At 44.0% G+C, this 25,605-nt stretch overlaps 1 protein-coding gene across 1 annotated transcript in view; it reads right to left on the bottom strand.

The window, feature by feature from the left end:
• The window catches only part of LOC146809994 (uncharacterized), a 612,993-nt gene that overhangs the window by 43,666 nt on the left and 543,722 nt on the right, over positions 1-25,605 (bottom strand). Inside the window, exon 7 of the mRNA XM_085616870.1 lies at positions 13,290-13,323. Within this exon, the coding sequence (XP_085472996.1) occupies positions 13,290-13,323 (34 nt within the window). The remainder of the gene's footprint in view (positions 1-13,289; positions 13,324-25,605) is intronic.

The raw sequence follows: 25,605 nt of genomic DNA, 5'->3' as shown, positions 1-25,605 counted from the left end.
GCCCCAGGACTCTACTTTTTGCCACAGCAGGCTCTGGGCACTTGTCGAGGGCCGCCTTAAAATCAACAAAGCAGCAATGCAGTTGGGTTTGTTGGACTGCCGCTTTCTCTATCAAGACGGGTAACGTGAATAAATTAGTTGTGGTGTCAGAATTGGACACAAAACCCATCTGGTTAAAAGGGAGGCGCTTTGTTGTATCGGCCCAGGCCAGCAACTCTTCCAATAAAATGCTGGAATATTATTTGAACTCAACATCGAGGAGTGCTATCATTCAATAATTATTGGGATTGCTTCTCTTCCTGCTTTTATAAATTGGGTGAATGATAGCAACTCTCCAGGACTCTGGAATAGTATTATTTAACCTGCAATGGAGAAACAGTGGGGTCAAGTAGGCTGACCATAGTTCAACTTCTGATTTTAACATGGCCTGGGGAAGACCGTTTGGCCTTGGGGCTCCTTCAGCTCTAGCTTTTCCTAATGTGTGTGAGATCTTATTTTTTAGATCGTCTGATGTCAATATGGTCTCCGACCATAAATCGTTGTTTTTCACATAGCCCTCGTTTGTTGATTTGTCTATTGCGTTAATAGCTGAGGGGCTGAGGCCGGGTCGGCTTGAGCTCTTAACCTCCGGAGATGATATCACGGCATTGACTAATCTGAAGGGTTTGGGGTGGTTGTCCTTTTTGGTGTGATCTCTAAAATGAGCTGATAAAAACTGGGTCCATTCTTCTGTGCTGATGTTTGCGCTGCCGTGGTCGTTTCTACCTTGTAAGCCCCTGTTTACGAGAGACCAGAATTGTTCTGAATTGGGATTCTTGCTAAAGTCATTTTTTGCTCTTTTTGAATGTGCAACGGTCCATTGTTTTTCATCTGGTGTTGTTTTACAGTTGAGATTACCAAGTGGAATTTTAACCTTTGCTTCTGGCGCCAGCTCCTGCATCGTAGGGGATAAGGAAGCTCCCTGGTCATGGTTTGCTACTAGAGTATGCAAAGGAGATTTTATGAAAGCTTTCTTTGGTGACCTCATGCCTGGTTGTGTGATTGCCTGTGAAGTTTCCTTATCTGCTGCCTCCAGTGTGTAGGTTAGTCTATGCTCAGTTTGACCAGATTCTGTAACTATTGATTTTTGGTCAAGCCTACTGAGAGTGCTTTTAGGGCCAATTTTACGTCCATTATCATTAAGTACAGGGCATCCGGTAAGGTACATAGTTTCTTCGCGATCTGATGGCAAGACCATGATGGGTAAGGGACTTCTGTGCCTCCTCCGTTTTTTAGCCTCTCTTTGAGGGAACTGCCTTTTTTTTAAGATTGAGGTTGCCAAGGCTTGAATTAAGTTGAGTTGCAATTCCAGTTTATCCAACTGTCAGAGCATTGACTGTGGGGGCTAAAGTGGCGTTTACAGAGGCCAATAGGGTATCTTGCTCAATGATATTATTAGTATTTTTGACATCAACGAAGTTTGATTTTCCATTATACTTAAGCTCCACTTGGGGATATAATCTGCTCGTAGTTGAAACTCATGCAGCTCAAAGGCTTCCTCAGGCTCTATAATATTTATTATGTTTTTATCCTTGCTACAAGACGGAGCCCGAGCAGGCCCTGACCAGCATCTGTACCCGTTGGCCCCTTTTGGAGATGTCAGGGTCGGCTTGGTCCGTTGACCTAAAGCTGCGTTCACCTGTGCTATATTGTCCTGTGTCGTCTCCCATCCCTCCGCAGATGTGAATCTTAGCAGTCGTAGTTATGCTGTGTGTTTTAAGCAGGGGTTGAGACTTCAGTGAACTATCCAAGGAAGTTGAAGGGCAAGTTATTGTGCGGATAACCTTTTCATCTTTCGAATCCTGTTTAGTAATAATCTGTCCCAAAAACAATCAATCCATTCCACATATGGTTCCAGGGTTAGAGAGCTATGCAGCTCCACAAACTCTTTAACAGTTGGTTTATTAAGTTTGTGTTCCTTCCTGAGAGCTCTCAACCTTAACTTAAATGTAGTCTTCACCCAGACCAAGTCAGTTTTAGATGTAGCAGTTGTGTTAGAAAAAAGGGTCGACCTTCTCATCTGTTCAGACTTAATGTAATTGAACAAAGGAATTTTCAGGCCTCTTTCACATGAGAGACAGTCACTGATGATATCCCTATTTAACGAGGCAAATGGGTTTACTCACATCAAACACCACAAGAGCAAGGTGGGCAGCTTAATATATCATCAGCACAGCATACTCCAAGGTCCTGGTGCATACTATAAGTAGAACTTGAGGGGGCACCCAGGAGTCACTTAAACACCCTATTTTGCTTGCCTTGGAGGAGACTAGTATCGGAGTAACCCCAAATTCCTGTGCCATATGTGGGACTGGGAAGCATTCTCTTCTATAAACCTTCAAGAGGGGAGCTACAGGTTTTTTTTCGCAATAAGGTTGGCCAAATCAAAAATATACCCCCCTGAGTTTGCAAATTTCTGGTGCACTTTAGCAATGCATGGTTCCGAATTTCCCCCTGGATCAATAACTAGGCTCAAATTTGAAAAATCCTGGGTCTGGGCGATGGTGAAACCTTGTAAAAAGACATCCACATCTTATGTTGACCAAGGTTTTAAACCATGATGAAGATTTTTGTTTGATTAGTGACCAAACCTAATATCCCATAAAAAATCAAATACTTGAAATAAAATATTAAGCACATTATGGGTTCTAGAGAGTAAAACCACAACATATGCATATAATAAAACTGGGAACTTTTTCCTGCCAATTGAGGGTCATCCTAACCTTTATAAGGCAGGGCTGTACCTAGGCCATTAATATATTAAAAAAAAACATTAGCGGAGCCAAGACACAGGCCTGATGCACACCTCTCCGTAACTTGAAGCTCTCTGTCTGCTTACCTGATGGGACAACCCTTACTAAAGCTGACAGGTAGAGTAATGCTTTCAGGAACTGTACCAAGTCGTTCTTCACCCCTAGATTGGATAAGATCTCCCACAATTTGGACCTGACCACGCTGTTGAATGTACAGGTAAAGTCCACGAATGCCAAGCAGACAGAGCTCTGCTTGGCATTCTATACTTGTTAACCAGCAGATGCAATTTTAACCATTGCTCCATCACGCCAAGGCCTTCCCGAAACTCATACTGCAACTTTGACAGCATGTTTGTCTCCCTATCCCATGAAGGAGACACGTCAGTACAACTCTCCCCGCCAACTTCACAGCCAAATCCAGTAGAGATATTGGCGAGAAGCACCCTGATGAATAAATGTTACCCTTCTAAAAACTTGGTACGATAACAGAGGTGTGCCATAAGTGTGGCCGTTCTGCCTTACAAATAGCATTAAAACAGTTACACAGCAGAGGGGCCCATAATTTCGGAGATAATTTATACAGGTTCAATGGGCATACCATCGGAACTTATTTTAGGTCCTCTTGTTAATTGCCTCCATAACCTCGTCAAGAATAATTCCAGGGCTAATGGGAAGGCCGGCCCCTCGTCAACATGGCCATTAAAATTGCCAGGCCCACAGACAGAATTTTGAAGTGGTTAACCCAACCTCTGGACGGATGGTGGTGATAACAGTGTTAGATTAAACTCTTACAGTTTTTGTGTCATTAGCATCCAGCAGAAAGGCCCTTGTTTCTTTGGACCTACATGCCCTGGTCAGCTTCCCACAGGGACCATTTTGTAAGTCTTTGCTGCTAATCTGTAGAGCAGTCTTATACTCCACCTTACATTGTTGGATTTTACATGAGTCCTTGGATATCTCTTTTAGCGCCACATGTAGTAACACTGAGGCCTTCCTACAATGCTGATCAAACCATTTAGCCTCATGGGCCCCTAATCTACTTGGTTTCATAAGAAACCGCTCATGTCTGAATTCAGCTGAACAAATAGATTGCCCACAGTCCGTAGATCATCAAAGATGGTAAGACAATTAGACACAGGGGAAGATGCTTCAAAATAAGTTTAGACATAAGGATATGCAGGTCAGAATGTCTCCAAGCCACGTAAAAACTTTGGGTCTTAACCATAATGATAGCACAGCCGCACACGTAGTACTCCAGAGGGTAGACATAAATCTAGACTTAGAGGTTTATGATCACTATATGCACTAATAACTATGGCTTCTCTGGAGACCCTAGCCAACCAATTACAGAAGGCAAATCCTTATCAGTGATAGAGGAGTAGTCTCCCCGTTCAAAGGTGGCTTAAACAGAATATCTAAGGTCACAGAGTTCCACCACACTGGTAAGATCAAATGACTTAATCAGTTGGAAAGGTGCATACCCTCACTGTTAGTGATAATCATGACCTATACCATTGTTATCAAATATATTGCACTTGTTTTCCATCTGTACTGGCCCGAGTTTAGCATTAAAATCCCACCTAAAATAATTTGATAACTTTTGTGCAAATAAGCAAATTGGATTTTCAGGAGAAAAATAAAATAATATAACTTGGTAAAATTCTGAGTTATCAATCTCAAAATATCCACTATAAAAAGTAGCAATTTTAAACCAATGGGCCACGTTGATAATATGCTTGATATAAAGTCCAACCAGAAGAGACCAAGCTATTTTTATATTCCAGAGTAACTTTAAACCATGCTGCTAATCCTGCCCTGGCTCTACCCGACAAGGCTGGGACTGCAGAGACTGAGTGGGAACAATCACTATTCTAGCTGATGGTTTCTGTGGTTCAAGTCTCTTGGAAAAAGTGATATTATAATTACTAATAAAGATGACCCACTCCTAGCAGCCCACTTTACTTGCTAGGCCGGCAAAATTCCAGAAGATCTTAGTCTAGTGGACATGGTTTTTTGGGATTATCGAACTACCTTTACTAATCATCAAGAGACATTCTGTTGAGTTGGCAACTAAAAAGCCCCTGCAGTTTGGCTAATCATGTAATCGGCAAGGCAAAAGACCTAAAGGGCCCACTCCACTGCATACTTACTCAACATAGATCTCATTATGAGCACTCAGTCAATCATTCTCTGACAAATCACCCAAGGGGGAAGAATTGATTTTGAGTGGAGATGTTGGAAGGAAATGACTGGGCTGGCATAAGTCGAGAAGAACTTTCCCTTTCTTCGAGATTTTTGACCAGATTTCCATAAAAGTATTCTAGGGGCAAAATCTTAAAATTACCAAGCTTGATGCACTCTTGTTTAGACGCCCAAACATGTTCTCCTGCAACCCTGGAATTTCTAAAGGTAGCAATAACACAGTTGCCAATAAATTATTTATGCATCTACCCAATCCAGCCAAGTCTTATTGCAACCTCTGAAAACATGTTGCCCCTGCACATGATATTTCCATGAATCCAATGAGTAGTTTTAATAATTAACTCCACAGCAGACTCATTGGCTTTGGGGCGTAACATCCGAATGTGCGTAAAAAAAATAACACATGGGCATGCAGTAAATCAAAGCGAGAGACATATTTCTGCACCAAAGCCATCTTAGCAGGACGTAAATGAGCCGCACCAGGATATTAGGGTCCCCTACAAGTAAATTAGCCATCACAGATTACATCGGGCATCAATCATCAACAGTGCGGGGTACAGGGAACTCCGATTGTTACACTAATGTGCAATTGCTCCCTACCCTCACCCTCCATCGGGGACCATGACTCAAAGTCAGAAGTTGGATTTCCATGCCCTGTTAACAGACTACCTCCTCCTACAAGGTCTTTAGCCAGCCTCACATTCAGTTCATTAAATAACATCTTAATGCACCTCAGGCGATCACACAGCCCTGATAGCTTAGAGTCAAGTAGGTCAGCAACCTCCTTGCTGAACTGAGCCAAAATAACCCTGGTGATTTCTTTAGTATTAGTAAAGATCAGGCATTGATCCTCCACACCCAGAGGGACCAGCAGCCCCCCCTCAGCGCCTTGAGATCCTCATGGGTGAGTAGTCACACTTTATTAACCCCTGATTAATTGATTGATTGAGGACCCAGGGAATGCTGGCATGTATGATTTAGATGAATTGAGACACTTGCACCCTCGCAGGCAGCCCTCTCAGGCAGCCCTGTCACTTCGCAGAGGAAGAAGTACTGGCTCTCCTCCTAACCTACAAACCTACCCCTGCAATGACTAGCCATCTGGAGTTCCCGAAAAAGAAATTGTGAACCTCCTCATTAGCTATGAAACCTCATGCCCCTCTGACCCCAGGGAAGAACAACCTATCCGCACGGTTGCAACCAACCCCAACAGATCAGCTACTGTCCGCAACAGAGGGGTAGTCAACAGTAACCTAGCGCTAGTTCCAACCTCTGCCCCTAGTCACGACACGCATCCCGATCCCCCTTTACCCGGTCTCCTTATCAACTGCCACTCTGCGGTAAAGCATGCCTCTGATGTCGCCGATCTCATCCTAAACCTAAATGCGGACTTAGCAATCTTGACTGATCCTGGCTAAAGGAATCCTCATCGCCCTGCCTAGACCTTCTAGTCCTGCCCAACTATTACATCGTAAGTCTGGACAGGCAATCAAAAAAAAAAGGGGGCGGCATTGCCTGCATCTACTGCTCCAACCTCCTTGTCACTGAACTTCTGGCCGAACCTACAGACTCCTGCGAATATCTTGCTCGCTCCATCTGCAGCAACACCACCCTACAGTGCAGACTGCACATCTTTTTCCACCCCCCAGGCAAGAATGACACTTTCACAGACTACCTCATTGAAATCATCACAGCCAAGGCCCCCCATAACTCCAATGACATTTTCCTTGACGACTTCAACTTGCACTGGAACGACCCTAAGGACCCGCAGGTCAACACCATCAGAGACTTCTTGACCGACCAAGCCCTTACCCAAGCCTGCTCTCTCCATACTCACTCGAAAGGCGCCATTCTATACTGAATCATCTCTAAGGAATCTGCGGTCAAACTCATCTCCATAGATCCTTGCGATTGGTCTGACCACCACGCTATCACCTTCCTTCTGCCTGGCACTCACAAGACATGGACACCGCAACCCGTGGTCCCCAAAAGACGGATTACAGACCCCAAGAACCTGGACCACGAGAAATCGGCTGCCCGCTGTGAAACTGACCTCCCCCCCATCTCACCACCGTCGACAACCTCACTGAACATTATTCCACAACTTATATCCAACATTCACGATGACCTTGCTCTGCTAAATCTAAAAATAACCTAGATCAAAGACAGGAACCCCTAGTTCAACGGATCTCTCAACATTGAGAGGAGGTCCCTTCGGCAAACAGAACCGAACTGGAAAAAGCACCAGTTAGCAGCTCATCTTAAACTTCTCCGCCAGGCCAGAAACTCCTACAACAAGAAAATCCTCAACTCTAAAAAGGAATTCTTCAGAACAGGACTGGAGAACGCCAAGAATAGATCTCGCAAGTTACTCGAGTTGGTCAAACATCAATCCAACAAACTGGCTAAAATGTCCAAAGAAACCCCTATATCTCTAACCCCATGCAAGCAATTCTCCTCTTTCTGCGATAAAATCTCTGCCCTAGGAAAGGAACTTATGTCTGCTACCTATTCCCAACCTCTGCCGACTCTACCTTCTCACTCCGCACCGCCCTCCCAGACTTCCCTCAAAAACCAAGTGCACTGGTCCAACTTTAAAGTCTATGATGAACAATCTGTCTCAAAATTCTATCCTCTTTAAACCCCAACAATCACTTCAATGACCCTCTCCCTTCAAACTGCTTACCTGCTGCCTCTCAGGCTATCATCCCCTCTTGGACTGCAATAATCAACGCCTCCCTCTTACAGGGATAGATACCTGACTCTCTCAAAGCCGGCCATGTCGTCCCCAACATAAAAAAACCTGTGCTTCACCTGACAACTACTGACCTATCTCTAACGTACCACTCCTTGCTAAAGTGCTGGAAAAATGTTTACAACAGCAGTTGAGCCATCACATCACCAACTTCCACCTACTAGACGACTTTCAATCCGGGTTCAGACCTGGGCACAGCACGGAAACCACACTCCTCCACATTGTGGCTGATGCCCTTCAAGCCCTTGACCAAGGCAAAACCTGTCTCCTAATCCTCAGCCTTCGATACGGTTAATCACGAAATTCTCCTTCATCGCCTCAAACTTAGGATGGGCCTAGATGGCACTGTTCTTGCATGGTTTAGGTCCTTCCTCCAGAATCGCTCACAGAGAGTCCTGATCAACGGCAACCTGTCCGCTCCCTCTCTGATCACAGTTGGAGTCCCTCAAGGATCAACCTTGTCCCCTACCCTCTTTAATCTTTACCTTGAACTGCTCTCAGAGGTGCTGTGCACGCCAATATCTCCTACTACATGTATGCCGACGACACACTGCTCTACATCAACATCTCTCATCCAGAGGACATTCGCTCCCTGAATGAGGCCCTGAAGTTGACTGTTTACTGGCTCACATCTAACCAGCTTAAACTCAACTCTAAAAAACGGAGTTCCTCTTATTTTCACCACCTAACGACAATACAGACATTCAAGAATGGATCAAGGCTATCACAGCGCTAAACTGCTCTCCTACCATTGTGGACTCTGGTAAATCCCTTGGAATTACCTTAGACGGCAACCTGAACATGCGTGGCCATATCAACTCGATGGCCAAAACTGCCAGATTGCATTTGAACTACCTAAGAAACCTGAATCCATTCCATGACACTCCAGATCTAAAATCGGCAATTCAGGCTCTAGTCATCTCTAGGCTAGAATATGGTTGCTCCACCCTCGCAGGCCTACCCAAGATCTCTCTGGCACCCTTGAAAGCCTGCCTCAATGCTGCCGCCAGACCTCTAACTGGCTCTAAGAAGTTCGACCATATCTCGCCCCACCTTAAAGCTCTGAACTGGCTTCCTCTTGAGGCCAGAATAAAATTTAAGCTGGCTTGCATTATCCACAAGGCTTTTTACTCCAAGTCCCCTGCATTTCTTGCCCAGAAACTCATGATATCCAGAGGAGCCAGAAACTCCCGGTCCGCCAGAGACCTTTTGCTCCAACCAGCACGCTTCAGGAAAAAAAGAACGTGCAATAGGGCCTTCTCTGGGGCTGCCCCAAGAATACGGAACTCACTCCCACCCGCCATCAGAAGAATATCGTCTCTAGCACACTTCAAAAAGGAGGCCAAAACTTTCCTAATGGGCAAATTCCTCTCCTAACGATCATGTTACAATCACCTCCGTAACCTGGCTTCACCTATCGCTACGGCCTATCCCTGGGCCTTTTCTCCTTATGATACCCACCGGCACTTCCGAACAAACCTCCCGGGTGTTGAGTCTGCTTTCTCTAGCTTAATGTGTCGACTTGTTCTTACCCCAAAATGTATCCGGGTATTATGATTATTTGTTTTACCAATATAGTGTATCTACCTGTCCCTATCCCTTTGGCTCTCTCCCCCCTATGTCCTTGTATCCAGTGCTTAATTTGTAAAATAATAAGTGCCAGGGCTCTAGTCAGGAGGCCACTGCAGCTTGCACCACTCATTTCTCCTGATCACGCAGCCAATAATAGTATCACAACAGCTACCATCCACCACACACTTATCAGTGTGACCATTAAGACTATTCTAGGCCTCCCAAAGCTATAAGAATGGCTTGTGCCACAGGTACTAGTCATTTTATTGTATATTGAATCAACAAACAAATGTTGTTGTGCTGTTCTCTAATTTAGGGCAGTATGCCACATGGTGGCGCTGTTTGTCTACGTGCCAGTGTTAACAATTAACTGCCGGTGCTCAGCACCAGAAAGCACTGGCTCACATTAAGCACTGCTTGTATCCCACCTGTCACTACTGTAAAGCACGCTGATACCCTCACGGGTCTGGTTCGCGCTTTATGAAACACTAAATAAATAAATTGACTGCTTGTGTTTGTGCTGGCCTCCGTTTCAGTGCAGTGCGGGGTAATAACGCTTGCTTGGTAGCCTGTGTATTACTGTAGAAAACACTTTTATCACATGGGCCTCCACCCAAACAGCCCGGGGCAGGGGAAGAAGTTAAGGTGTCTCCCTCACTAGGCAGTTGCTATAGATGCTATAGATAGTCACCTTTTGGTGAGCAAAATGTATTTGTCTAAAGCTCTCACTAACTTTTCAATGTACCCATCTAGTGTTCCAATTTCTTTTTGCACAGCCCACCTCCATGTTAGGACCATGCTTTTTGTTAGACATTCTAGGAACACAAAGAACAAACAGGAGCCAATTCAGAGGTCAAATAAACACAATGGGCACATTTTGACTGGTGATACCAGCAGACATTAAAAATTCAGCATTAATGAGTCACGGTGTTTGCTGGGAAGCAGCCTAATGGGCTAGACAAAATACATTTGGAAATGACAAACTCCTTAGGGCGCAGATGGGCACACTCCTAGCCCGGTCTTCACCCAGACATGCACTGGGCGCGTCTCTTGCCACATGACTCACGAAGCACTTATGAGTGCGTGTTCAGCAGGCCCCTCTTCTTTGCTGCGGGTGAGCTTGTCAAGGCTGTGGGGGATGTGGTCCCACTCCAGCAGCACAAACACATTGTGCGGCAAAATAAAGCTGCAGCACAACGGGACTCACGAGTAGCTTATGAGTGCGAGTTCAGCGGCCCTCTACTCCTTGCTGGGGGTGGGCTTCTCGAGGCTGCTGGGGGATCTGGTCCCACCCCAACAGTAGAAACACAAGGTGTTGCAAGTTGAAGTTACCGTGCTGCCGGACTCACAAAGCACTTATGAGCACGAGTTCAGCTGCCCCTTCCTCCTTGCTACAGGCTGCAGGCGGGCTTCTCAAAGTTGCTGGAGGATGTGGTCCCACCCTAGCAGCACAAGCACAGGGTGCATCAAGTTAAAGCACATGGTCAATTTCCTGGTATTAGTTTCTCTGTACTGTGAATTGATTATGCAGTGTTAATCGAGGAAGTTTACAGCATGCAGTCAGACTGGCTTGATCATACTCTTCCAACAATCAACAACAGACCCGGCTGTACAAAGCAAACACCATAACATCACAAGCTCGATGATCTGCTCAAAATGTTAAATAGTGTCTGTTTACCCCGGGATTTACATTGCATATGCCTCAATTTTACAGCACAACGCCGAATAGTAAATTACAACACAACATAATGTAGCATCGAGGTACTAGGGAAGGGGAGGGGAATATACAAGATCTTTTTTTAAATCACTCTGTAGGTGTAAATATAGTAGAATATGTCCTCATATTAGTGTGGACTTTTGGTTAAGAAAATAAATATCAAATCTAACTGGTTTGTAGACTGAAGAGCAGCAAGATGAAAGGTTGTTGAAAGTACAGAGGGGCATATTATCAAGCCAGGCGATAAAATTATCGCCGCTTTAGCGGCAGAAAACTGCCGCTAAAATGGCGATAATGGGCTTGATAATATGCTCTATGGAATTCCAATTGAAGCCCATGTTAGATGTGAAGGACGTCTAACGTGGGCTTCAATTGGAATTCCATAGAGCATATTATCAAGCCCATTATCGCCGTTTTAGCGGCAGTTTTCTGCCACTAAAGCGGCGATAATTTTATCGCCTGGCTTGATAATATGCCCCAGAGGGGCATATTTACAAGGGCTTTATCTCCGCTTTTTTGGCTTAAAAAGCCAAAAAAGCGGAAATAAAACTATCACCCTATTTAGAAGAGTGTGCTAACATGCATAATCGCATGTTAGCACCCTTTTTCCCAACGTCTCACTTTGCATCTCTAATGAGATGCAAAGTGGGCGTCACTGGGCGTACCCCGGATGGAAAACCTTGCAAATATCATTGATGTTCACATCGTGATATTTACAAGGCTGCCCCAGCATTTTAGCACACGTTCGTTTTTGGAGAAAACAGCTGTTTTCTCCAAAAACTAACGTCTGCTAAAATGCAGACTTACCTATCCCCAACATTGGAGTGGATTATGCTGATACGACCCTGCGGGTCATATCAGCAAGGTTATCGCCGTTTTGCAGGGAACATCGCTGGAAAAACAGTGATGTTCCCTGCAAAAGGGCAAGAACCTCGCTAACTCTGGTATTTTTATCGCCCTGGAGAAACGCGTTGCTAATAACGCTCTACCAGGGCGATAAATTCCAGAGATAGCTTGCGATAATAAAATTATCGCTAAGCACGGCCAGCGATAATTATCGCTGGCCGTTGATAATATGCCCCAGAGTTGCCTGTCAGCATATGTAAGAAGGGTGTCTTAAGTAACATAGGGGCATATTAACAAGGGCTTTATCTCCACTTTTTTGGCTTTAAAAGCCAAAGAGGCGGAGATAAAAATATCGCTCTATCAACAACAGGGTGCTAACATGCAAAATGGCATGTTAGCACCCTTTTTCACTACGCTTCCTGTAGCATCTCTAATGAGATGCAAAGTGGGCATTCCAGAGCAAAATAATAGGAGAAATATCGCTAAGCGACATTTCTCCTATTATCAAGCTTCACGCTAACCCTGTTAGAGACAAAAAAAGCAGCGCTAACCACGGTTAACGCTGCTTTTTTACGTCTGCTAATTTTCAGACTTAGCCATGTAATCCAATGGGAGGTGGATTACATGGCTAAGTCCACCATGGGCTATCAACAAGTATATCCCTATCCTTGTAGATTTATCGCTGCATTACCAGCGATAACCTCCCAAAATGCCGCTATCGCCGGATTTTTTATCGCCTAGTCGGTTAGCGTTGTTAATAACGAGATAACCAGGCGATATTATCCAGCGATAGCGGGCGTTAAAAAAATTAACGCTAAGCGTTAATTTTCCCTGTTCCGTGTTAATACGCCCCATAATTCCCAAACATATAGGTAAATAGATTAACTCTGGAATGGATGAGTGCATACTAGAGATGCCTGGTGCTCCTTATTTCCCACAGCTGTCTCTTTATGTATCTGTGGCGTTAGTGGACAGGAGAGATTCCCTGCTGCTCTATAGTGTATATAGGGGCACAAATATAAACCTGCCATCAATGTGCAGTAATTGCCATGGACCACTCCGATGTCTGTGTTGTTAGGATAAACGGCTGGGTGAGGGATAGGAATACTCCTGAAAATGTTGAGCAGACATTCCAAGTAAGAATTATTTCAGTAACACTGCTATACTCTTGGAGCCTAAGGTTTTTTGGACATTGCAGACAAGGCAGAATATTTAGTACTGTAATAAAAAGCATTTTTTACCACTCACTCTCTTAATGCAATGTGAATTTAACTTTATTAGTCCTCGACAATAAGCACTGAATTGGTATATATGTGTTCTTCACTCTCTATCCTCAATGTACTGGGCTTTATAACCACTGATACTCTTCAATATACAAATATTATGTTAGCACAATTAAACTTACCATTGAAACAGTGGGGCTTCTGAAGTGGTACGCTCTGAAAGAGATTGAAGGCAAAAGTCTGTTAGTATGGATTCATCACCCTGCGAAGGCAACGCTAAACACAATGAAGATAAGAATGGTAAAAATAAGTAAGAGGTCATGGAAAACATATTAGGTTGCACTGAAATGCGCCAAATCCCCCCTATTTTTATGCATATTTGGTAAAGCGCATGGCTACCCAAAAAAGGTTTCCTAGAACTAGCTCAATTACGGAATCGGTCACTCCAGAGTACCAGATAAGAAGGAAAACCTATTCAAAGGAATCCGTTGATGTGAAAGCCTATGTGTTTTAATAGGTCTCATGATGGTAATGTATGTTAAAGACCTGGATATACAGTAACATCGCATGTTTTTTGTCTACTTTGTGTGTGTTACATTGCATTTAAGTAACACAAGTTTGTTTTTTAGAATATTGAAGGATGCTCTGTCTTATTTTGAGAGCATATTGCCACATGCGTTCTGCTCCACAATGCTCACCTTGAAGGGAACTTTCCAAATCTGAACTGCTAATTTATGAGCAACAGCTAAGAGATGTGACTTTCCTTACAACATGACCTTGTTAGTTCTCCGGAATGAACAAGTGAGAGTCCTCCCACCAGTTCTATAGAGTTTCTAGGGAATGTAGGTTTTATGAGTTCTCCTCAAAGAGAGAGGCAGGAGAGAGAGCTGTTGATTCTAAGGCATGCTGTCTGAAGGGCCGAAGTACTGAAGATCATTTAGCATGAACTGTGGACCAGCTCTGGAATGGGTGCCAAACCCTGCCTGGCTGCTGCTGTCCTGATAATTGCAAAGAATTGACTTGTCCTGCAGCTGTGCATCCTCCTAAAGCCTTGGAGGGCTGCCAGCATTTCGCCAACCAGTCAGCATCTCCCTTGAACTGGACGAGCCACTTCCCTTCAGTCTGCAGGCACTGACCACATCTGCCCAGACAATGTTCTGCCGACCACCGGTTCCACTGAGGAAGCAGTCCCCAGGAGAATGACTTATTGGGTCCCGGAGGTCAGCTCCATCTCCCCAATAAGTTTTGAACCGTTAAACCCTCTACGAGCCCCCCAGCACCAACACCCTGGGTATCGGAGCCCTTGCAACAGCCAAGGCGTGTTAAGTGTCCAGCCTGGACACCAACCCTGCCAACACCGATCTACTGATGAGGGATGTCAGCCTAACTGAGGCCAGCATCAAGCATGGTCCTTCTGTACTGTTAGCCCTTATCACCCCCGGTGGACACCAAGAAGTTGGAGACTTTACCACAAGTGATCCGCCAGACAAAACACCTCTGCACCTGAGCCCCACAGCTCAAGTCCGAACCAACCCATGGTACCCCCTTGCCCCAGGGACCCTCAAGAGCCGAGCCCTACTTTGGGTTCTGCCAAACTTATACCAAGTCTGCACTTGCAGCCGTTTTCTTGTTAAAAGGTTTCTCTATTGACTTTACCGTATACCAGTTAAGGCTACCATCACGACCAGCACCTCTGCACCCGGACACACGAGGGCAGGTACAACCAAACTGCTAGTGGTTCTATGGACCTTGGCCCTCAAGCACCTTAAGTTCAAGAGATCAACACCTTAAATTCAAGAGATCAACCCTAACAAACGTTTGCAAGTATACCTATGCAGTGTATGTTTCTCCCATAGGATAGAATTACTGCATTAGAGGCTCATGCTTCAAATCTGACAGCTTTCAATATTCTACTGTTTTTTCATAAAAACGATAACTCAGAAAGTATTTACCTGATTCTGATGATCTTGATGTCTAAATTGGTATAAAAATCTATGTTCATTTCTAAATTGGTCTTGAATTTCTTCTTGAGTGCGTATCTCATTTATTGACTCTTTGTGTACAAAAAATCTTCAGCAGTCACCTATGATAAGGCTAGAACTGCCTGACCACAGTACCACAAAATAGAGCATGCATCAGGTTTTAACGCCATCTCAGGGGTTGCATTAGGGATGTGCAATAAGTAGAAATATATTGTATTTCGCCTTTTTTTCCCTCCTCCATTCTGCAGCACTCATAGAAAGAGTAAAACAACTCTTGTGATTGTTTTTGTGCAGGAAGGTGTGCCTTCCTACACAAAAACAATCACCACCACAAAGCAGACACCCTTGCACCATGGCACAAGTGTGCCTGCATTGGCACATGGCAGCCCATTGTGCACCAGCACAGTAGAAAATGATGGAATGCACATTCCTGACCTTTTCTTTTGATGCAGTGCATCTCAGCAAGATTCCTTGTGGTGCTGCCCTGCGCCAAAACCTAGTAAATGCGGCCCATAGTTGTTTACATGACCTATATTGATTTTTGCTGACTTTCATGGTGTTTCGATTGATAAGTTTTTGCACTTGGTAGACGAAACACCCTTCACAATTAGTGCACTGCTAAATATGGTCCTTCCTGTTGATATGTATGAGAGTTTCGCTTAATTATCACAATTACAGATTTCTCATTGATTCATGTAATTGAATGTCTTTTACACTTTCTGTTGGATAGCTACACCATTGTCTAAGAAAGGGCTCCAAAACATGGTTATACCGTGTGTATGGATACATTCATGCTTTCTCTTCGGGTATGATATTATGCATAACTTGAAAAAGCGGTAGAGAAAATGTGGTTTGTCTGATGACAAATGTGCAAGCCATTCTCAATTCCTGTTACTCTATCTTACAAACCTATGGATGTGTTTTAAAATGTCTAACTTTCTGCTTCTTTGAATAATGATAAACCTTCAGTCTGATTAAGTTTTTCCTCGAACCGTGTGTTGTTTTTAGAGCAGATTTCAACAAAATCGGATTAACAAAATTGGTCTCTTTTGCAGAATGTATGGCTAAAGGTACTCAAGTTTAACACATTCGTAAAGGTTCATGGTGATGGTTATCTTGCACTGATAGTTTGTGTTTTTCTCATGAAATAGGTCAAATTACTAACTCCTATCTTCTCACTACTCTATAATTTGATAAAATCGAGCTGTGAAACAGAGGCACTGTTCAAAAAAAAGAAAGAATAAATTATACGAAACCTTTCAATGCCTATCCGTTTAATTGATTGCCTCATTTACTAACCCCACTAAGTTACACCCGCACTCCATCTCCAAGTAATTAAGCGTCATTTATTAAACAATTGTCCAGGTTGGTGAATATTAATCTGTACTGTCGTGGTCCTAAGTACTCTGCAGCTAAGCATGCCTCCTTTCCTCGCATTAGCTACCTCCTTCGGCGGTGTTCTGCTCCCTCTTATGTTAACCTAAATCTTTTAATCAGAGAGAAAATATTTCTCACTCATGAGTTCTGGTTCCTGGCTGCCTAGGCAGGTCATTCCTAACCCTTTTCTTAACTTCATTCTCCAAAACAATCATAAATGGTTAGCTAAGAAGGCTTAAATACTGGGTCAGAGACAGGGAAAATATTAATGTCCGCTCTTTAACATCTGGCACTTAGAGTTAGATCTCCCCTACATTTTTTTCCGAAGATCAATAGGACATTCCCTTTTCCCGATTCGGATGTGTGCTGTAAAGTGCAGCACACATGCTGTGAGAAATGTGGTTACTGGTTGAGGGGGTAAGAGTCCGTCTCATGCAGCAGGCACAATCCTTGTTAGGGTGAACCACAATAAGGGGCATATGTATCAAACGATTTTGTATTCGCAAATGCTGCGAATCGCTAAAAAACAGCGTTTGCGAATACAAAATCGCAAAACGCGATGTATGAGCCATTTTCGCATCGCATTATTAAGGAATCGCTATTTTTGCGATTCCTTAATTTTGCGTAAGCATTTAAGGAATTGCAAATTGCGGATCCTTAAATGCTATGTAACAAGCACCCAAGTTGTGCGATTTCACCTTAAGAAATCGCAAATTACCACCAACTTCAAGTTGGTGGTACTTTGCGATTTCTTTGAAAAATGCACTTTTTGGCATTTTTCAAAGTGCCATGTGGCACACATACATGCCCTTATGGCATGTATGTGCGCCATATGCGCACACTTGCTCATTTCAGGGGTGCATCAGAGTGTCATCATGACACCCTTGCACCTTTGAAATTATTCTCAATTTGCGATTAGCAAATTGCGAATCGCAATTGGAGAATGACTTCCCATTCTCTCCTATGGGCCTCCTGGCCCATAGGAATGAATGGGAAGGTATTCCTTAATTGCGATTTCGCAATTTGCTAATCGCAATTAAGGAATATTAAGAATATGTGCGAATTTTTAAATACATCCCGTTTTGCAATTCTCAAATAGCGATTCTAAAAAAATCGCTGTTTGAGAATCGCAAATACGGTTGTTGATACATATGCCCCTAAGTCACTTATTACCTGTGCTTAACACTCTGGTAGCTTAGAACAAAGCAGTCATGCTTAACTTAGAGGCAACATGTAAAGTATTTATGCAGCGCGTAAATAGTAATAAAGTGAAAACACAATACAGGAAAAATCCCACACCACTCTAGAAAAAATTTGAGTAAAACAAATTGTTTGACACAAAACAAAAACATCCAATCCAATCAGTCGAACCAGAAATATGCAATTTTAAAGATTTAAGGTAAGTACATTGTTTAAAAGCAAACAGTGCTGCTTGCGGTTATCTGGTTGTGCGAGTACCGGTGAAAGTCACAAGTTCAGGCTGACCCCGATTGAGTGAGTTACAGATACAGGGACCAGGTTAGACCAGCTGAAACAAATACAGTCTAAACTCCAGTACAAAGAGTTCCATTAGCGGTGGAGGAAGTAGTGAGGAGCAGAGACAGCATCGCAGATGGTCGTTGCTGAAGAGCAAAGAGAAGGCTGGGGAGTGCAGATGGTTGTCGCTGTAGCGCGAATGTTCTGTCAGGCGTCACAGACGTTTACTGCTCGGCGTTCACGTTGGCAGTCACCAAGGGATGTTAAGGCTGTCGCAGATATCGCATTGCCGGTCGTCGCTGGAGGTTGCTGTAGAACAAGGATCCAGTCTTAACGGAGCTTCGCATTGGTGGACGGGATGATATTGGCCCATTTCCAGTTGCAAAGAACCCCGAATTTCAGGATTTTTCTCTTTTCTTTGAGGAGGAGCTTCACTGATACCACACCAAGGTTACAGGACCTGGGAGTCACCTCTTGGGGATTAGGAGTTCAATCCAGCAAACGCCAGCAGGGCTCAGGCAGGTCGAATTGCAGGTCCAGACAGGTCAATTTGCAGCAGGTCATTTGGGCAGTTGCAGACAGGTCTTTGGAGCTACTTATGTCCCTGTAGCTCAGAACAAGAGGTCAGTCAGCTATCCCTTGCAGCCACTTCCGTCTGGGGCGAAGGGTGCAGGCACAGTCTTCCCTCTCAGCAAGGAGGGTAGGCCTCAAGCAGCATGGCAGCAGTGTGTCTTTTTTATCCACAGGCCCGGGAGTGTACTGAAGAGTCGGTTTGACGGTCCCATTTATACCTAAAGCCCCCTTTGAAGTGAGAGAGGCTTCTGAAACTTTACCCCTACGGAGGCATCTGGAATTCCCTGCCTCCGTGACCTGTCAGTGTACAAAATAGGCTACTGTAAATTCCTCGGTGGGTGAGCTGGGCCAGTGAATTTGAAGTGCAAGTGTGGTAGGTGACAGCTCTGCCCTTCCATTAAGTCAAGATGGCCCATCTTGCCAATACCTATGCCCTCTAGTGTGATACTGTCTGTGAGGAATTCACAAAGCCCAACTGCCAATTACACCTAGTTATTTGACCCAGGATACAGGCTTCAGGTACCAAATGGTTAGGACAAGAAAATGCCAACTTGCTACAATTATTTAGACACAAAGCCGGACATTCCAACTTGTACTCACTCAAATTTAATGTAATAAGGTAACCAAATGTTTTCCTCTGTGAAAGGTAGGCCTTTTAGTACTGAAAAACAGTTGTATGAGGTTTTCACTGCCAGGACATTGAAATCTTAAAAGTACATGTCCAACTTTTTTAAAAACAATGTACCATGAACTGTGGACTGTTTAAGGCCTACCACAGGGGTGGCTTATAGGTATTAAAAAGAAAGGTTTAGGGATGGCAAAAAGTTTTTTTTTTGCCAAGTCGAAATGATAGTTTTAAAACTGTACACACAGGCTGCAATGAGAGATCTGAGATGTTTAAAAGGGCTACTTAAGTTTTGATGGAATAAGTACTGCAGGCTCAATAGTAGCATTTAATTCACAGGCCCTGGATACGTGTAGTACCATGTTACTAGGGAATTACAAGCAGATTAAATGTACCAATTAGGTATAAGCCAAGTTTACCATATTTAAAGGGGAGAGCACTTTAGCCCCTAATTAGCAGTGGTAAAGTGCACAGAGCCCTAAAAGTCAACAAAAACTGGTTCAGAAAACAAGAGGGTTGAGGCAAAATGTTTGGGGATGATCGTGCCGAAAGGCCAAGTCTAATACATGGAAAGTGGGAAAACTTAGGAGAAATAAAAGCATTTCGCCTGCTTCAAAGTAGCATTATTTTTTGCCGCAAAACTCTGTTGACTATTTTAGTAGATATGGTTTTGCAGCAAAAACAATGGATGATTGTATGGGAACACACATGCACCATTCATTGGACAAGCCCTTGATGCAGAATAATGCAAAGCAATGCACTGCACTGCTTTAGATTTGTTTGAGGGACCTTTCCAGTTCAAAAATGGTTTTGTGCTGGAAAGCAAATTTAAAAAATGCACAGGTTAGCATCACTTTTTGTGACACAAATGCAGTGTAAAGTATTTGTTAATCAGGGCCTTTGGCTTTTTATTCACATATTTAGGATACAAAATAATTGTTAAGGGAGAGACATGGCCAAGCCGATGACCTACCCTTCCTAAGATGATGGATAGTCCAATGAACTCTAGTGAAGGTTTTATTTATTTATTTACTTTATTTATAAGGTTTTATATAGCACGAACGTGACCCACGGGGGTATCAGAGCGCTTTACAGTATATAGATATAAAGACATACGAAATGAGAAAGTATAAACGCATTTGTTATTCATCATTACTTACAAAAGAGGTAAATAGTATAAGATAACATAGGTGCCCAGTAGACAACCTATAAAGATCCCAGAGGGCGACAGAGCATTATATTTTATACAGTTATTGAGCCTTAGGTCAGTATTGATGAAATAAACAAACATATAATATCAATCCACAAGAGTTAGCCAGTGATATGAGGATCGTATCGGTGACTCGATGGCAGCCTAGAATCAAGTCTTAGGACGTGATTTTTTTCATTAGCAGTATTTTTACCTCTTTTTTGAAGGCGGTAAAGGAAGAGATTCCCCGTACCACTGAAGGTAAGGAGTTCCAAATCTTTGGAGCGATCCCTGAAAAAGCCCTGCAACCAGTTCTCTTTTTATGAAAGGATTGTGGTTTCAGAAGTATGGAGCTCGCACTTCGTAGTTGTCTGCATCCTCCGGAATGTTCTAGTTTTAGAGCTAGGTAACTGGGTGTATTGTTATGTAGGGCTTTATGGGTCATGCAGGCAACCTTTAGTTGTATTCTAGCCTCATAGGGCAGCCAGTTCAGCGCTTTCAAGGTCGGAGAAATGCGGCTGTTTTCTTTTAGATCCTGATACCAATCTTGCCGGAGCATTAATAGAAGCCCTCAGCGGAGCCAGCTTGTATTTAGGGAGACCGCAAAGAGTGGTGCTTCCATAGTCTAATCTTGGTAGCATTAAGGCTTGCACTTCCATTTTTAGGTCAGTCTGAGGGAGAAAGGGTTTAAGTTTCCTTAGTAAACTCATATGGTGATTGGCTCCCTTGGTGGCATTAGTGATGTGCGACTGCATATATGGGTGTTTGTCTATGGTGACTCCCAGGGATTTCGAAGAGTCAATGATGAGGGGAGAACAGTCAATGGAGGTTAGGTGTGTTACCATTGCTCTATCTTTGGTGTGTGATTGGGTGGGGAGATGAGAATTAATTCTGTTTTTTGTGTGTTGAGCATGAGGTGGTTGTTTGTGAGCCAACTTTGCGTGTTCTGTAGAATAGCGTTGAGGGAGATGATGTCTTCTGGAGTGGAGATTTTCAAATACAGTTGGGTGTCATCTGCATACAGGTGATATAGGATATTCGCAGATTTCAATGCGTTCGCTAGGGGTTCCATTAGTAAGTTGAAAAGAATAGGTGATAGGGCTGAGCCCTGGGGAACACCTATGTTGACCACAGATGGCTGAGAGAGAGAATTCTTCATCTTGATTCTTTGAGTTCTGTTATTAAGGAAGGAGGAAAACCAATGTAACACTGGGCCCGAGAGGCCCATCCTTCCCTCCAATAGGGACAGTAGGTTGTCATGTTTAACCGCGTTGAAGGCAGAGGATAAGTCAAGCAGTATCACTAGGCATGATTCGTTGCGGCCAAGCATTTTTAGTATGTCATTCAATAAGTGGGTGAGTGGAGATTCTGTGCTGTGACCTTGGCGGAAACCAGATTGGTGATTGTCTAGGAGGTTGTAATTCTCAATATGATTGCATAATGGTATTTGTACACATTTCTCCAGCAGTTTTGCCAAAGTGGGGATGTTGGATATGGAGCGGTAGTTGTTGAGATCTGATGGGAAGGCGTCGGATTTCTGGTATGGAGCCTTGTCTCAGGGAGGCATTTACAACTTTTTCCCATAATGGTAGGATGGATGTTTTTATCATTTTGAATAGGGCAGGAGGAAGGGGGTCAGAGAAATTATTGGAGGGATTGATTGCTAGAAGAGTTTTCTAGATTTTTTGTTCAGAGATTGCCGCAAAGGTGTTCCAGGAGGCATTGTTTTTTGTGACTTCCCCTAGAGCGCTCAAAAGGACCTTGAGTTGTGAATATCCATTAGCATCAAGGGCCACCGGTTGTGGGAGGGCCTTCTTAGATTGGATGTCGAGCTGGATGTCCTTTATCTTTTCACTGAAGAAGTTGGCAAGCTCATCGCAGGAAGGGGTTTCCAGGTCGGTTAGATCCGTGGAGTTAGCCGTGTTGTGAGCTTGTTGCTTGGCGATTTCGAAGAGTTTCTTTGGACGGTTGATTGCTTGGTTCAGCTGGGTTCGGAAAAAGTCTGCCTTGGCCTTTAGAATCTTCCTGTTGTATGAGTTCCTTAACGTTCTAAGGTGCTGTAGGTGAACGTCGGAGGGTGCTGATTTCCATAATCGTTCAGCAGCTCTTAGCTTGCGTCGCTCCGAGTTTAAGGAGTTATTGAACCAAGGTTTGGAAATTGTGGAGGACACACTTTTTTCTTGGAGGGGTGCTGTAGAGTCCAAGATTTCAAGCATCATGGAATTGTAAAAGGCTGTGAGGTCATGGACATCCTCCATGTCCGTTGTGGGGGTCAGGGCGGAGTTGCAACGGTTTACCAGGGTGACGGGTTTGATGTTCTGTAAGTTCCTTTTCCATTGTTTTGTTTTTGATGGTTGACTCCTTTTTGGAGTAACCTTGATATTGATGGAGAAGAGGATGCTGTGATGGTCAGTTCAGTCACAAGGAGTGATGGATTCTAATGAGATGATGCTCGTTTTTGCTATGATGAGGTCCAGTGTCTCTCCCTTGTTGTGAGTTGGGCTGTTACAGTATTGGGATAATTCCTGGTCTGCCAGAAACACTTTAAGACATCCTACACCATGGTCATTTGCATTGTTCCAGTGTAGATTAAAGTCACCCAGGAAAATGTGTGGTACTTGTGAGTTGACGGTGGAAGAAATGACTTCCATTAACTCGTCGATGAAAGTCAGGTTATCCCTCGGGGGGTGGTAGAATAAGTGAAGCTTGCTGGTGAGGCGCTTATCATCAGAGATACTGATACAGAGATATTCGCAGGAGGACAGAGCGATGGAGTCTACTTGCTTGACTGAGATTGTGTTACGATAGATGCAGGCTAACCTACCTCCCGGCGCCACATTTCTATCTGGACGGATTAGGTCGTGACTAGGAGGAACCAATAGATCAAGGATGGGGGAGGAGGAGCTGTTTAACCATGTTTCGGTGAGGACGATAATGTCTAGATCATTCTCTAGGATTAGGTCGAAAATTTCAGGTGCATGTTTGCTAGCTGATCTGCAATTAATGAGTGCACACTTTATCATGTTAATAGAATGGGTTAGGGTAGTCTGCTCAATGTTGATATTTGTAAGATTATCTCTATTTACGGATCTGTTATTGTGTGTGGGTTCTCTGAAGCTTTGGTTTGAATGGATTGGATAGTGCCACATTGTGACGTACTGTTATCTGTTGCTAAGGCATAAGATATGAGGAGGTTGTCTATGTGGCTGTCGGATAGTTCAACGTTTGTCCTCCTAGGCCAAGAGGGGGAAAGTAAGTTAATCTGAATATTATTGTCAGGGTGTGAGATCTTGGGGATGTCTCTACTAATTTGTGGACTGATTTGGTTACTCTGACTAGTTTTCTCATGGTGAGAAATCTTGGGGAAGAAGCTACTAGTTTGGATACTGATTTGGTTCACAGTGGCGTTGGTGGCTCTGTGTACGTTTAGAAGTTCTTTGGTGATGGTTGATAGGTTATGCATCTCGGCCTTGAGATGGGCTAGGCCTGAAGCTAGCTCATTGAATCGTGCAAACCAAACAGAGTTGGGAAGGTTAGTAGTATGTGTAGGTCTGTGTTCTTTTATGGAGGGGGATTTGCAGGTGGGGTCTGTATGCGTGACCGCGTTCTCCGGTTGCATGGGGGTGTCCTCATTAGGGATCAGAGTGGTAAGTTGAAGGAGGTTTGTTGTGGGGTCCAAGTCGGTGTGTGGACTGGTCGTTGTGTGTTGTATTCTGATGGGTGGAATGAGTATTGTGGGTGTTAGTGTCCGATCAGGTGTCGTGGTAGACAATAGGTCCGGGGGAACTGTGTAATCTAAATTAGATGAGAGTGGGGATAGAAGCGAGGCGTGAGTGGAGTCCTGGTTGGTGGCTTTGTTCATGGTCGACAGGGATAACAGTGATGCATCAGCATTGCAGCGATCGGTAGCTAAGAGTAACCCTGTCCCGGCTGGGCCAGGGGATCCAGGTGTGGAAGCAGTCGATGGGACTGGGGGGTAGTCTGCAATGATGTGATTGTTAACTTTGTGCAACCCAATCCCTCCCGTTCCAGGGGACCCGAGTGTGGTTGTGACCGTAGTGGCTGGGCTGTAGGGCTCATTGGGGGTGTGGGGAGATGTCGGTTCGGAGGAATTTGTTATGGGATTTTGTCGTGGAGTTGGAGTGGCATCTAGATCCTGAGGATGATAAGATGCGGGGGTTTGCTATTCTTGCTGTTTACTGCTGTCTTGAGAGTAGGAAAAATCCTGTCTATGATATCTAGATTAGTATCGGAGGCTTGTATAAGGATATTACCGTTGTTGTAGATGGTGATGGTGGCATTCGCAGGGCAAAAGTCTGAAGCTGTTACCAATAATTTGAAGGTGTGCTGGTTTTTTTTAACATTGGAGATTCGGAGCAAAGAGTGAAAGATATTTCTCCACCTGGCACGTTTCTTTGTGTGGAAGATAAGGTCATTGGATAATATGCCTTTGCTAATGCAGAAGTATGGGTCTGAAATAAGAGTCTCAGTGTGGGTTACCATTAGCCTGTGCTTGAATTTCTTTGCTGCATTTTTGGAGAGATCAGGCGGGTAGAGAATGGTAAAGGCATGATGGCCTGAAGGTTCAAGTCTTTCATCCATTTTATTATTTTCTTTCTCCTTCTTAGTTTCTATCTTCCCTTAACTTGTCATTTTTTTTATGTGCCTGCCCCTTCAGAGTGTATTAATCATATCCAGTATTCAGTAATCGATATCAGTTCAAGATGGCCGCTCTGTATTCTTCATCGACCTGTTCCTACAACGTGGTCCTTCTTTTCTTTCCCTTAAATGTTTTCTTCCTAGACCTGCTGAGTAGTCCACTTTCGCTCTCTGTTAGGTGGACCTCTGTGGTGTAGTCTTGTTTCTCTGTTTATAGCATCATTGAGGGGAGGACCTTAGTTATCAAGGTGGTGCTTATCTTTACTTGAATCCACATTAATAATCTGCGAGAGGCATCCTCACAGATATCAACCATGCATGAACCACGACCTAGCCTGTCACTGTTTTGTAGATGATTTCCTCCTATAAAACGAGCAGTCAGTAATATGTACAATGGGTGCCAACCTTGCTGAGTGAGGAGCACTTCCAGTATAACAAGAAACAACCAACCGTATCAGGCAAGAGTGCCGGCACTGCAAAATGCACAGACTCCGGTGATCAGCTCAACACACCGCCCATGACTGTCCCGCGCCTTCAATCGCCGCTGCAGTCCAACTGATCTGGCCGCTCACAGCGCGCCACGGACGTCACCTCAACCTCAGAAGGGCACCGCGGTC

Source organism: Triturus cristatus, chromosome 7 (assembly GCF_964204655.1).
Source record: "Triturus cristatus chromosome 7, aTriCri1.1, whole genome shotgun sequence".
In the NCBI taxonomy this organism is placed as follows: domain Eukaryota; kingdom Metazoa; phylum Chordata; class Amphibia; order Caudata; family Salamandridae; genus Triturus; species Triturus cristatus.
This window is presented reverse-complemented; position numbering and strand designations above follow the sequence as displayed.